Source organism: Mytilus californianus, unplaced genomic scaffold, assembly GCF_021869535.1.
Source record: "Mytilus californianus isolate M0D057914Y unplaced genomic scaffold, xbMytCali1.0.p SCAF_1, whole genome shotgun sequence".
NCBI classification, from domain to species: domain Eukaryota; kingdom Metazoa; phylum Mollusca; class Bivalvia; order Mytilida; family Mytilidae; genus Mytilus; species Mytilus californianus.
In genome coordinates, this window is record NW_026262581.1 from 123,358,985 (window position 1) to 123,372,446 (window position 13,462).

Consider the following 13,462-nt stretch of genomic DNA (forward strand, 5'->3'; position numbering starts at 1 on the left):
TTTTGACCCATCAGTCCGTCAGTCCTGTTCTTGTCATTGCAAATCCTCTAAAACCAGACAACAGAATTTAATGAAACTTTGTGGATAATATTGATTGATATACTTTGTAGATGTGCATGTCGACGGGAAATTATGATTGTTTTTTTTTCTAGGATTTATGCCCCTTGGAACATAGAATTTTAGTCTAAATATACTACTGCAACAGCTTGTCATCGCAACTCCTCTGAAACTACACAACAGAATGTCAAGAAACTTTGTAGATACTTAGGGCATACTATGTAGATGTGCATATCGACAGGAAATTATGATTGAATTTTTATTTTGTGGTCGTATGATGTTTGGTTTCAAGACAATAACTTGAGTACAAGTGTATGGATCTCTATGAAATTGTTCCACAAGGTTCCATACCACAAAAGGAAGGTTGGAATTGATATTGGGGGATATTATCCTAACTGTTTAGAAATTGGGGGCCAAAAGCAAGCATTTTTCTTGTTTCAGGACAATAACTAACTTGTTTATAAGTATATGGATTGTATGAAATTGTACTGCAAGGTTCCATACTTAAAAGGAAGGTTGGGATTGATTTTGGGGTTTATGACCCAAACCGTTTAGGAATTATGGGCGAAAAAAAAAGGATTTTCTGATTTCTGGACAATATCTTGAGTATAAGTCTATGGATCTCTATGAAATTGTACCATAAGGTTCCATATCAAAAAAAGAAGGTTGGGATTGATTTTGGGGCTATGGCCCCTACCCTTTAGGAAAGAGGCCAAAAACCGTACTTTTCTAATACTTTGTATAAATTGCTTATTTTTTGACCAATTTCAATGGGGTTAAATTCAAAGTCTTGAATTCTTGGGGTTCTTCAATATGCCAATTTAACTGTGTATTTAGATTTTGGATTTTTGGCCCCGTTTTTATACGCCCGTTTACGGGACGTATTATGGTAAACCGCTGACCGTCTGTCCGTCTGTCCGTCGTCAACATGTCGGACATTAATTCAAAAATGCTTTAAGCAATATGCATGAAACTTTGGTGAATTGTTTATATATCTATTGACGTGAGCTTCCTTTCGTTTTTTATAAATTTCAGATTTATCATTTCCGAGTTTTGGGGTTTTATTCATTAAAAAAGGGGGGATTTTCCAGTTTTCGGACAATAACTCAAAAACAATTTCACCAATTTGCATGAAACTTTTGTGAATTGTTCATATCTATTGACGTGAGCTCCCTTTCGTTTTATATAAATTTCGGATTTACCGTTTCCAAGTTTTGGGGTTTTATTCATTAAAAAAGGGGGGATTTTCAAGTTTTCAGACAATAACTCAAAAACAATTTCACCAATTTGCAAGAAACTTTGGTGAATTGTTTATTTCTGTCGACATGAGCTCCCTTTTGATTTTTATAAATTTCAGAATATATATTTATGGGGTTTTTATTCATTACAAAAAGGGGGTTTTTCAGTTTTCGGACAATAACTCAAAAATGCTTTCAGCATTTTTTATGAGACTTTGGTAAATTGTTTATATCTATTTTTGTAAGCTCCCTTTTGATTTTTATAAATTTTCGATTTTACATTTCAGAGTTATAAGATTTTATTTGTTTATAGTCTGACAACAGATTAACTAAGTATTGCACAACAGCAAGAAATCTTTCATATAACCAATTTCAAGTTCTTTGACTACATTTATTCAGAAACCTATAATATATCAAATATTTAATTACAATCCAAATTCAGACCTGTATCAAACTTTGCCCCAACTGTTCAGGGTTGGACCTCTGCGGGCGTATCCAGCTGCGCTCAGCGAAGCAGTTTATTAAATTGGTCCATAGGGTTCAAATTAAACTTTGTTTGATTTCAACAAAAAATGAGTTCTTGGGTTTTCTTGATACGATGAATCTAACCATGGAATTAAGTTTTTTGATTTTGGGCCTGGTTTACAAATTAGTCCACATTAAGGTCCGAAGGGTCCAAAATTAGACTTGGTTTGATTTTAACAAAAATTGAATTCAAGTTTTTTTTTGTTGATATACTGAATCTAAATATGTATTAGATTTTTTATTTTGGGGCCCAGATTTCAAGTTGGTCCAAATCGGGTCCAAAATTAACATTTGTTTTATTTCAACAAAAATTGAATTTATGGGGTTCTTTGATATGCTGAATCTAACTGTTTTTAGATTTTAGATTTTAGATTTTGGGCCCTTTATCGAATTGGTCCACATTGAGGTCCAAAGGTTCAAAAATTAATCTTTGTTTGATTTCCCATCATAAATGGAATTCTTGGGGTTCTTTGCTGAATCTAACCATGTATTTAGATTTTGGATATTGGACCATAATAGCTAAATGTCCAATTTAAATTTTTAAGTTCTTAAACAATATTCATTCTGTGTCAGAAACCTATGCTATGTCAAAAAAATTTCACAATGCAATTCAGAGCTGTATTACACAATTACTGTGACTTGACTGCAAGTGTTGCTCTCCACCTATTGCAAAAAAAAATTCTGGCCTATTTGCAATTTGTTTTATCAAACCAAACTGTTCAACTGGTCAGAAATTTTAACAAAAAGTGTTTTTCTAATGCAGATAGTTAAAATTTCTGACCAGTTGAATTTTAAATAAACTGCAAAAGGTGGAGAGCAACACTCACAGTAATAAAAATTGTTAGTAGATTCATAGTTAAAAATAGATATAGCATCAAATTCCAATTTTAGCAATAATGTATAAATATAGTTTTTTTACTGTTCATTATTAGATATTTTGAAAAATATTAAAGGTAAGTTTTATAGATTAATTAGAGACATTGTATTAGTGATGAATGATATTTTGGAAATCGTTTTTTTAAATTTTTTGGAGTAAATTTTTAGCTCATCAGGCCGAAAGGCAAAGTGAGCTTTTCTGATCAATTGGCGTCCATTGTCCGTTGTTGTCCGTTAACTTTTACAAACATCTTCTCCTCTGAAACTACTGGGCCAAAATTAAGCAAACTTGGCCACAATCATTATTAGGGTATCTAGCTTTAAGTAATGTGTCCGACGACCTTGCCTGTCAACCAAGATGGCCGACATGGCTAAAAATAGAACATCGAGGTAAAATGAACTTTTTGCCTATTATTTTGAAATTCTCAATGAATAGAGAAAATCTGACCGAAGCAAAACTGTACAGAATGTTGGGTTCTACCTATTGTCTATGCACGTCAAAACTGTCAGAAGACTTCTAATAGGAGTTATTGCCCTAAAATAATAGATTTTACCATTTTTAAAAACTTTGCCTTTTACCTTGAAAATTATAATAGATACACAGAAACTTTAAAAGCAAAAATGATCAGCCACGCCTCTTTTGGGGAGATATATAATATTCATAGATATTTAGTTTTGTTAATTGATAATTGAATTCTGAGGGACATCCAAAGTGGAGGTAGGGATAGTACAGAATTTTAGTCTAAGTTTTAACTCTTAGAAGTTTGGGGCATATAATTGTTGAAAATATGCTGCACAGCCCTATGTTTTGACCTTTGAATAAAAAAGTAGTGCATATCAACTTTCCGTTCTAGGACATAATTTTTTACGAAACTTCATAGTAAAAGTGGCACAGCTTTAGCCGCAAAGGGAGTTCCTATGGGAAATTGCATTGTCTATATTTACAGAAGTGCAACCTACATGATTGGAATGAAATCTACACAGAAGGAAGATAGAGTGAAGGGGGAAAAACCTTATAGTTTTACTTTAAAGTTTGTTTTGAAATTGTATTCCACGATAAAGTTGTAACACATTTATACAGATGAAAAATTAGCAATTGAAGTACTAGTACATGTATCTGTCCCTCCAAGCATATTTGTATTTGAGACCATTGCAATTGCCTAACGTAGTCCTTTATTTTGAACTGGGACTTATGTCTCAGTTTAGAAGTAGTATTTCTTTAATATTTGGCCTCTCTCACATTTATATACAACAACTTGTAAATCAAACTCCTCAATCTCGACTCTAGTTTTGTCCATAATTTTTATACTCCCGATCATATAGATTTGTTTGTATACCAATTTGTTCGTCCAACTGAACTGACTGTTTTCTTTTCTTATTTATCAAAAGACATGGTTTTATAACTTGGAAATACTAGAAAATGGTCTTTAGCTTGAAAGCAATTTTTAATTCTGTCATGCAGCCACTTCCAATTTCCTTACTGAACATTTTTAGTCAGATCTCTTTACTTTTATGCAAGGGAAGGATTAAATAACTAGTCTGGAGCTTGATAATATTGTACTGTACTTTATCAGTATTTTTCAATATGAATAAAAGTAAAAAAGGTATACTTCAATGAGACAGCACCCAAATAACTTCAAAAATAAATTGCTTTGCCAAGCACAGCTGGATACTACTGCAGAGGTCCAACCCTGAACAGTTAGGGCAAAAATGGAAACAATATTCGCGCTTGATACAGGTCTGAATTTGGATTGTAATTAAATATTTGACACATAATAGGTTTCTGACACAGAATAACTGTAGTCAAAGAACTTAGAATTGGTTATATGATTTGAATTTATATTTAATTTTTTGCTTTTGTGCAATACACTATGCTGTTTCGCCTCCCAGCCCCCCCCCCCCCTCCCCCCTTTTTAAAAAAAAAAATCTTTCCCTCCAGATATGGTCATAATCTCAATTCAAATTTCCAAAGGAGTTTGCAACCATGATTACCCATTTAGATACATCATAAAAGTCTTAAAATAGAAAATGACATACATAATCATGGCTAAAATTAATATTCCGTAATCAGCATTGTTAATAGTAACTTCTAAAAATAAATTGACAGCTAATCACCTCAAGACAATACAACATTTCTTTATACATAATTTAAAAGCAGTGTAAGGGAGGTAATCCAAACATAACATTGTACTTTTAAGTAATTGTCCATTAACCAGGAAACCCTTGTTTTTCCCCCTCATCCTAAACGGTTTGAGCCATAACCCCCCAAAGTTAATCCTAACCATCCCTTTGTGGTATGGAAACTTGTGGTCTAATTTCAGAGAGATCCATACACCTTTCCACAAGTTATTGTCTCGAAACTAGAAAAATGCTTATTTGGGCCCCTTTTTGGCCCCTAATTCCTAAACTGTTAGGACCATAACCCCCAAAATCAATCCCAACCTTCCTTTTGTGGTTATAAACCTTGTGTTTAAATTTCATAGATTTCTATTTACATATACTAACGTTATTGTCCGGAAACCAAATGTCTTCAGACGACGACGTGATACCAATATACGACCGCAAAAATTTTGCGGTCGTATAATAAGGGACATCTAGAAATCATTTCTGTATTCTTTATACTTTTTGCCCATTATTCTCTATTCTTTATATTTTAGCACCTCAACATTCTCTTTTCTTTATTTTTTTGGTCCACTTTTCTCATTATACTCTATTTTGTAAACCCCCATTCACACCCTCATATATAGTTTATAAAGTTACTTTCATGAAAATATATTAAAAATTCTTCTACCTTAAAAAAATTGCAGGAATTTAAATACAAGGGCCTGAATAAGCTAGGTACATTAAGCAGTGATATTGTACACCTACCCATACCTATTAACTTGATAAAATCAAGGATTGTAGTCTCTAACTGGAATAAATCCTTGATAAAATGAATGTTATATAATCTTTTTTGATAATTACAGTGCCTATTGTGATAAAATGATGGTCAACAAGTGGCAAGTAATCTAAAAAAAAAAACCTAAAAAAACCTAAAAAATTGAAAAATTAGTACACTGAATCCAGCAGAAAATAAATTCTTTATGGTGTTTTTATCTTGATTAGATTACATATGTCTAGTAAAGTAGATCAGAAATAATATCAGTCCACTGTCAATGTTAATATGCAGTAATGGCTGCCAGCATGTCTTACCAGAAAGTGTTAATTTCCATCAAGCTACTCTAAATGTCTTTAGTTAATAATTTATGTGGAGCCATTTCAAAACCTCTAAATGTCTAGACACAAAAATCTCAAGTGTTAAATAAGTACATGACTTACATGAAAATAAATGTTCTTGGACTTCTAAGGCGTCTAGAATGTTATTTTCATTCTCTTAAATGATCAAAACAAATGTAAAATAAAAAATAATCAGTACATGATTTACGCATTACGTAGAAAATTATTTTTGTTTTAATGCAAGTATGGACATGTAAATGCTTGAGTATTATATAGAAAAATAGAAGTAGAGTAAGTAGACATACCCAGGGGGAATCTAAAACAATAACACCATAGGTAAAAGAAAAAAAGGACGAACAGACAAAAAGCAGTCAACAAAACAGTTAGTTTACACAGAAAACTAGAGATTGAGAAACATGAACCCTGCAAAAAAACTGGAAATGAAGAAGGTTGAGCAGTTTCTGCTCCACAAGCGACATCAGTCTTGTTACTGATGTTAAGATATGATGATCAGTAATATTCAGTGATTAGGAATTATACCATAGTGGATTGGTAAAGGTTTCTTTTTTAAGGTAACAGGTAAGTAAATGGATGATCTCACAGAATTTTATAAAATTTTGCATACAACTTGAGCATACCTTTAATACTAACAGTATCTGAGAAAATTGACCAAATTACTTAAACTTAATATTAACCAATGAGCCATCAAAAAGAAGATGGACAAGTACCCTTACAAACATAATGCATAACAAAAAATGTACTTTAAATATAATTGATCTATTAATTATTGTATTCAGGAAATTAACCTAACCAAGAAAACTTAAGGTTGACCACTGAACCATGAATAAGAGGTCAGGTCAGATGGAGAGAAATGTACCCCTTACAATCATCATTGACACAAAATACAGTTAACCTATTAATTATAGTATCTGAGGGGCCTCTGTTGACAAATGGTTTAAGGAATTAACCTACAGTGATCACAAGCCTGTCAACACTGAGGTTGTGAGTTAGAATCCTGCTCATGGCAGGTATGGTCAACTCAAACCTTTATTGACTAGGATAGCCAGTTTTCCTGAGGAATGGTGGTGGTTCTCTCAAGAGTACAGTGGCTTCCTCCACCAATTAAAATTAGCAACCATGATATAGCCAAGAGAGCTGATAGTGGCATTCAGCACCAACAATCAATCAGTCAATATAGTATCTTTGAAAATTACCTAATCACCAAAAATTAATATTGATCACTGAATGATGAATAAAGAAATAAGGTCAAGGTCCAGTGAACCATGCCTGACAAATAAATATAAATTACAATGAATGATTCTATATACCAAACATTGTTGACCTGATACTTAAAATAACTTAAACAAGAGTGCACATGCTGAAATGTCTCGCCTGTTTGACTTATCAATGAATTCATGTTGAAAGTCTGTAATATGAAGGTTTTACTACAAGTATCACATAAACTTAACATTATCAATGCTCTATGAAAATGAGGTCACAGTCAGATGAACCATGCAACACAGACATGTGCACCATTATGGTGTACATGTCTGTGTTGCATGGTTCATCTGACTGTACAGTCATTCTATACACCAAATATAGTGGTCCTATTGGTAATAGTACCAGAGAAACAGATCAAAACACAAAATCTGAACACTGACCAATGAACCATGAAAATGAGGTAAGACAGACATGTACACCTTTCAAGCATTCCATTCACCAAATATAGTTGACCTATTGCTAATAGTATCTGATAAACTGACTATATTCGAAAAAATTTCATTGACCAATGAAACATAAAATTGAGGTCAAGGTCATATGAACCATGCCAGACAGACATTACACCTTACAATTGTTTCATACACTAAATATAATTGACCTATTGCTTAGAAATAGATAGAACCACAAAAACTAAACATTTTCCAATGAACCATGAAAATGAGGTCAAGGTAAGATGAAACCTGCTAGACAGTACACCTTACGATCATTCCATACACCAAATATAGTGGCCCTATTGCTTATAGTAACTGAGACGACCACCTAACTTTAACCTTAATCACTTCAATGAGGTAGAGGTCAGGTGAACCCTACCTGACAGACATGTAGATGTTGCAAGGAACCCATATACCAAATATAGTTATTCTATTACTCATAATAAGTGAGTAGTTCACTTGACAAAAAAAACTGTATTTTTTTCAAGCAGTCCCTGAATCATGAAAATGAGGTCAAGGACAATGGCCAAATGACAAGACAGAAACTTTGTAACATAAGGTATCTGTATACAATATATGAAGCATCCAGGTCTTTTACCTTCTGAAATGTAAAGCTTTATATAAATAGTTTACGCAGACGCCATGGCTGCCAGGTTGTAATCTGTATGTCTCGCATTCTGCAACCATTGTTGCAGACGAGACAAAAATCAAGTTTTAAATCAAATCTAGAGTTTTTCTATGCTATCATTCAACCATAAAAATGAACAATGAACATATGCCTGACAAAAACTTCAGAACAAAATGTATCTTTTGAAATATGTAGCTATCTATAAAAAGCTAATGCCATGGCCACTGCCATATAAGCATTCCTATGTATAGCATTCTGCTACATTTGTTGAAGGCAAGAATAAACTATACAAAAATTGGATATTTGTTTTAACATTAAGCAGGAAATAATTTAAGAATAGGGGAAATAACTTGGGTGGACTGCATACATGTAAAAATTTCAATTAACTTACAAACTGATAGAGAAAATGTGAAGTAGTGCATATAAAACAAATTATTTCAAAAATAAACAACTAAAAATATGGGAATATACACCACACAGCAAAAGACACAAACTTAGAATGTTGAAGTCATCAACTTTCTTTAGATTACTAGTTTGTTGTATTAATATGAAGGACATGAAATTCAAACGAAACACAATTGAAACTTGAAGAACTTTTATTATGAAAAGTGTACATTTATTGCATATTTTAGATAAAAACAAATTTCATTGCATAGTACTGTTCAAGAAATATTGTAACAACTTGTTTGATTAAAACATGCATCACTTCACATTATCATTACTTTGCAGGTAACAACTTTGAATTAAAAAATGCTTTAACTGGTATTTTCATTTAATCTATTTTTATTAATTTGCAAAAAATAACTATCAAACCTTAAGCTAAAATTTTTGCATTCAAAGGCATGTAGAGGACAGCATTCCAAAGTTTTATTTTGATCAGCAATACAGATGTAGCACTTATCTTATAAATTACATGTAAAGTTATGAATGATTATCTTCATGCAAATACAATATTGATAAGGTTATGACAAAAGACTGCATTAACTGGTCCGTTTAATTGACAATACTTAGTTAAACTTTTCATAGACATCTCATTTCATTTGGACTAAATAATCAATTCAATAGGTCAACAACTTTGGGAACTTAATCTTATTAACCCTTATACTTTTTTAAGTTGATCTTTTCTGTTGTCAATTATATGAGAAAATAACAAAACAGAATTGATGGCAATAAAACTATCACATTATTTTTTTCACAATTTGATCATAATCTTTAAATTTTTTAAAGTAAGATGTTAATAAGTACCAATACATATAACATTACACTCTTAAAAGGAAGATAGTTAATTTCACCTAGATCATGTTCACTGAAGTGAATGCAATTTTTTTTTTAATAATATGATGTGTTAAATTAACTACAGTGCTTGTAAATACAAGTGGGTCTTTTACATGTTAAAACTAAAGATTTTCTTTAAAGAAAATTGTTAAAATAACACTAAACATTAACAAAAATGTAAGATCTTTGTAAAAAAAAAGTCCAAATTCGGTTTATATGATTACTGATACAATATATTATACAATTCTTTCATCACATTAAAAAATTCATATTGACTGAAAAGAAGTGCATTTTTTTGCTATCCACTGTCTTTTTTAAAATGATTTCGATTTCATCTCAAATGTTTCATAAAGTAATATTTGTGTGATATAGCCATGTATATGAATTGTTTACTAGGTCAGGGTCATATTTAATATTTGGGAAATTATCTCCCTTTATCTCTATTTTTTATTTGGGTAACAGAATGATTTTACTTTTAAATTGTCAATAATAAATAAAGCAGAAATAATTAACAAACGTTTCATGTGACCTATATCCTCTCATCATATGCAGGATAAAATAAAATTGGACGGAAAACTGATTATCACATTGCTGCTTATAATACAATAAAGTTATCTAAAACTTTTCAATATAAATATATAAGTATAAATAATATAAAAATAAAATGTGGACCAGCCACTCAAATATTCAATAACAAGGGAAAATAAACATGTCATTTAAGCCTCTGAATCTGGTACAGAATGTTTCTTCTTCTTTTTTCTGTTTTTCTTCTTTCCTTTTTCTGTTGTCCCTTGGTTCATGTCAATGACTTCTCCAGCAGATTTTACAATATCTAATTGACTTCCTTTATCATCTTGAAAAATACAAAAAATATAAATAAGTTAGCACAACTTCATTGCAATTAGAATCATATGACTGGTTTGTTTATTTTTGTTTTAAGAATTTATCAAAAAATTAAACATATTTAGATAGATAAAGAACAGTGGACACATTCAAATGTCTTACATGCATAATTGATTTTGACAAAATTATAATTCAACAGTCAATTAGATCATGGTCTTACTACATCTGTCAAACTGCCCATGGATCATTGCAATCAAATAACCAACAATAGATATTGCAGATTTTAGTAAGGAAACAAAGAAACTGATGTATCAAGATTACTGAACCTTAATAAAAAAAAAAAAGAACTAGATGTGTCGGAACGACACGAATGGACCTGTCTCAAAAAGTTGAAAATCTGCAATTTCAACAACACATGTGGACACAAACATGCATGGATAGTATCCAGCTCTCAACACCAATACTAGTTTGAAGAAAAATTTCCTTGATCAATGAGTAGTTAAATTTCAAACTATCAGCAAACAGGAAGTGGATGTACTGCAGATCTAACAAGATGTGTTGAAACGACATGAAAATAAGCATAGCAGAACGAAACATAAACTTGATCTGTAACTCATCATGGTAGTCTTACATATAAAATTTCAGCGAAAAATCTGAAGGCGTTTAGAAAAAAATTCCGTATAACTGTGATTTTCAACAATTTATCAAAGTCCAAAGCCCGTAATTTAGGCAAAAATTAGCAGAGCGGAACGAAACTTAAACTTGATCTGTAACTCATCATGGTTAACTTACATACCAAAAATCAGCCCAATATCTGAAGGCATTTAGAAAAAAATTGCGTATAATGGTTTGTTGCGGAATGACGGAATGACAGAATGACGGACAAGGGTAAAACTATATGGCCCGACAACTTTGTCGCAATACATGTAAAATCTCAAAATGATATTATTTATATATAGAAAGTAATTGGATTTTGTTTCTTATAGACATATTTTGATATGAACTTTCCCAGGAGCTTTGGGTTTATAAAATAATCTATTAAAGAAGTAATGACATACCATTCTCTTCATCAACAACTGTAAATGTTGGATTATCTTTCCCTGGCTTTTCATCATTTAAGTCAATAGATCCAGGAAGTGAAACTTTTTCATCTTCAAAACCAGCATTGATAGCACCTCTGCCAGATGTTCCTGATCCTGGTCTCAACTGTGAGGAACTTGGACGGGAACCAGTCTGCTGTAGGGAACCAGCTGAGCCGGGCCTTGCATAAGGTGGCACAGGAGTTACTTGCCTTTGACTTGCAGCAGATGATGGCCTAACTGATGTTGTAGAATGCCTTTGGCTGGAAGCTGATGATGGTCTCACTGAAGAAGAAGACTGACTTCTAGGTGTACCTGCACTCTTTTGTCTTGCCTTCTCTGTAACAATTCTGCAATACATAATATCTACGAGTTTTTAAATACATACAGGTGAACAGGTCTAACAAATGCATTTATAAGAAATAATGAAGCAAACTTTTGAAATTGATACTGTAAACGATTATAGACTTTTATTCTATAACTAGATGATAGGTCTTTAAGACACAAGTGTCAAACCTCACAATAAGTATCTGAGAAGCTACCATTAGGACCTAAATGCAAACTTAAGCTGTCAAAGCATAAAATTAAGTTCATGATAATAAATTTTTAAGAACTGGTAAATATGTGCAACTCTACAATATTGTAACAATGTAACGATCAAGTATCATTGGTATTGCACTGTGGATGCTTAAAATACAAACAAAAATATTAAATGTAACCATGTTTGTAATTGATAACAAACTTTAATGGGACCCCTGTAGCTGAGGGGTCTAAGTAGTCGAACTACTATATCACTAGCCTGTCAACACTGAGGTTGTGAGTTCAAATCTAGCACTTAGCAGGTGCACGTGACTCCAATCTTAATTGACTAGGATTGTCAGTTTTCCTACCTAAAGCAGGTGTTCTCTCCGGGAACTCTGGTTTCCTCCACCAATAACAACGGACTGCCGTGAAATAGCACAAAAGTACTGAAATTGGTGTTTAACACCAATCAATAAATCAATCCAACCTCTAATAGACAAAAACTAAAAGTACAAATTTCAGTGAAAAAAATAGAATTAAATAAGGCTTTTATTGCACTCTGTCCTTTCAACAGTTGCTTGTTCAAGATATATAGTGGCTATTTTGGACATGTTATCTACATTTAATACTGTAGTAGTATTCCACTTCCTTGATATAAATGCAATAAAACACTTATACATTGTTTTCTTTTAAATTCTGTAGGGAAATTTTCTATGAACTTGACATCAGATCCAATGCATGACAATAATTTATGCTATGTATTTAAACATTTGGTGGTTCAAACTTAACATCATACCTTGCATTGTTCAGATTGATCTCCTCAATTTCATGCATCTGACCAAGCATATCCATAAAGTCGTCTTCTTCCTAAAAGTAGGTTTTTTTTTTAAAATATATTTCATACCGGTACATATCATTATAAATTGAAACCAGTGGTAGCAAGTCTACTTGAAGTACAAACTGGTTCCATTTTATTTTAAAGAAGACACAATACTGATTTAAAACCTTCTATAACATACTTTTGTTCTCAAGATTTTCTCTTAAGGAATCCATACCATGACTGACCATGTGATGACTGAATAGAACATGGTGTGAGTAATAACAAGAGTGCACATGCTGAAATTTTGCACCTGCTGTAAAGACCATGAGTGATTTAATGTTGAAAGTCTTAAAAAATAAAGGTTTTACTGCAAGTAATCACATAAGCTTAACATTATCAATGGTCGATAACAATAAGGTCAAGGTCAGATAAACCCTGGCAGACATACATGTACACTTTATAATCATTCCATACACCAAATTGCCTTTTTTTGGTTTTCTTACATTATATGACATTCAAATAATACTGTTTAGTATATGAACTTTGTTTGCAAAGATTTTTTGGGTTTTTTTTTTTAAGTATTTTATATTCTTCTATTCAATAACTAAATTACCTCTAGTGCTGAGACCGACAAGTCAACACTATCAGAGTCTGACATAACTAAAGGACCA

The 13,462-nt window shown here is 32.0% G+C and overlaps 1 protein-coding gene across 5 annotated transcripts in view; it reads right to left on the reverse strand.

Moving 5' to 3' along the window:
- LOC127711841 (uncharacterized) overlaps nt 1–13,462 on the reverse strand; it is a 155,165-nt gene that overhangs the window by 126,862 nt on the left and 14,841 nt on the right. For 4 of the 5 annotated variants that reach the window (XM_052218014.1, XM_052218021.1, XM_052218026.1 and 1 more), the window contains 3 exons: nt 12,768–12,838; nt 11,429–11,799; nt 8,831–10,380 (listed from right to left, as the gene is read on the reverse strand). In XM_052218014.1, the coding sequence (XP_052073974.1) occupies nt 10,244–10,380; nt 11,429–11,799; nt 12,768–12,838 (579 nt within the window). In that variant the 3' untranslated portion in view covers nt 8,831–10,243. Of the gene's footprint in view, nt 1–8,830; nt 10,381–11,428; nt 11,800–12,767; nt 12,839–13,462 lie in introns of those variants that run through there. The other variant, XM_052218034.1, reaches the window with a different exon arrangement.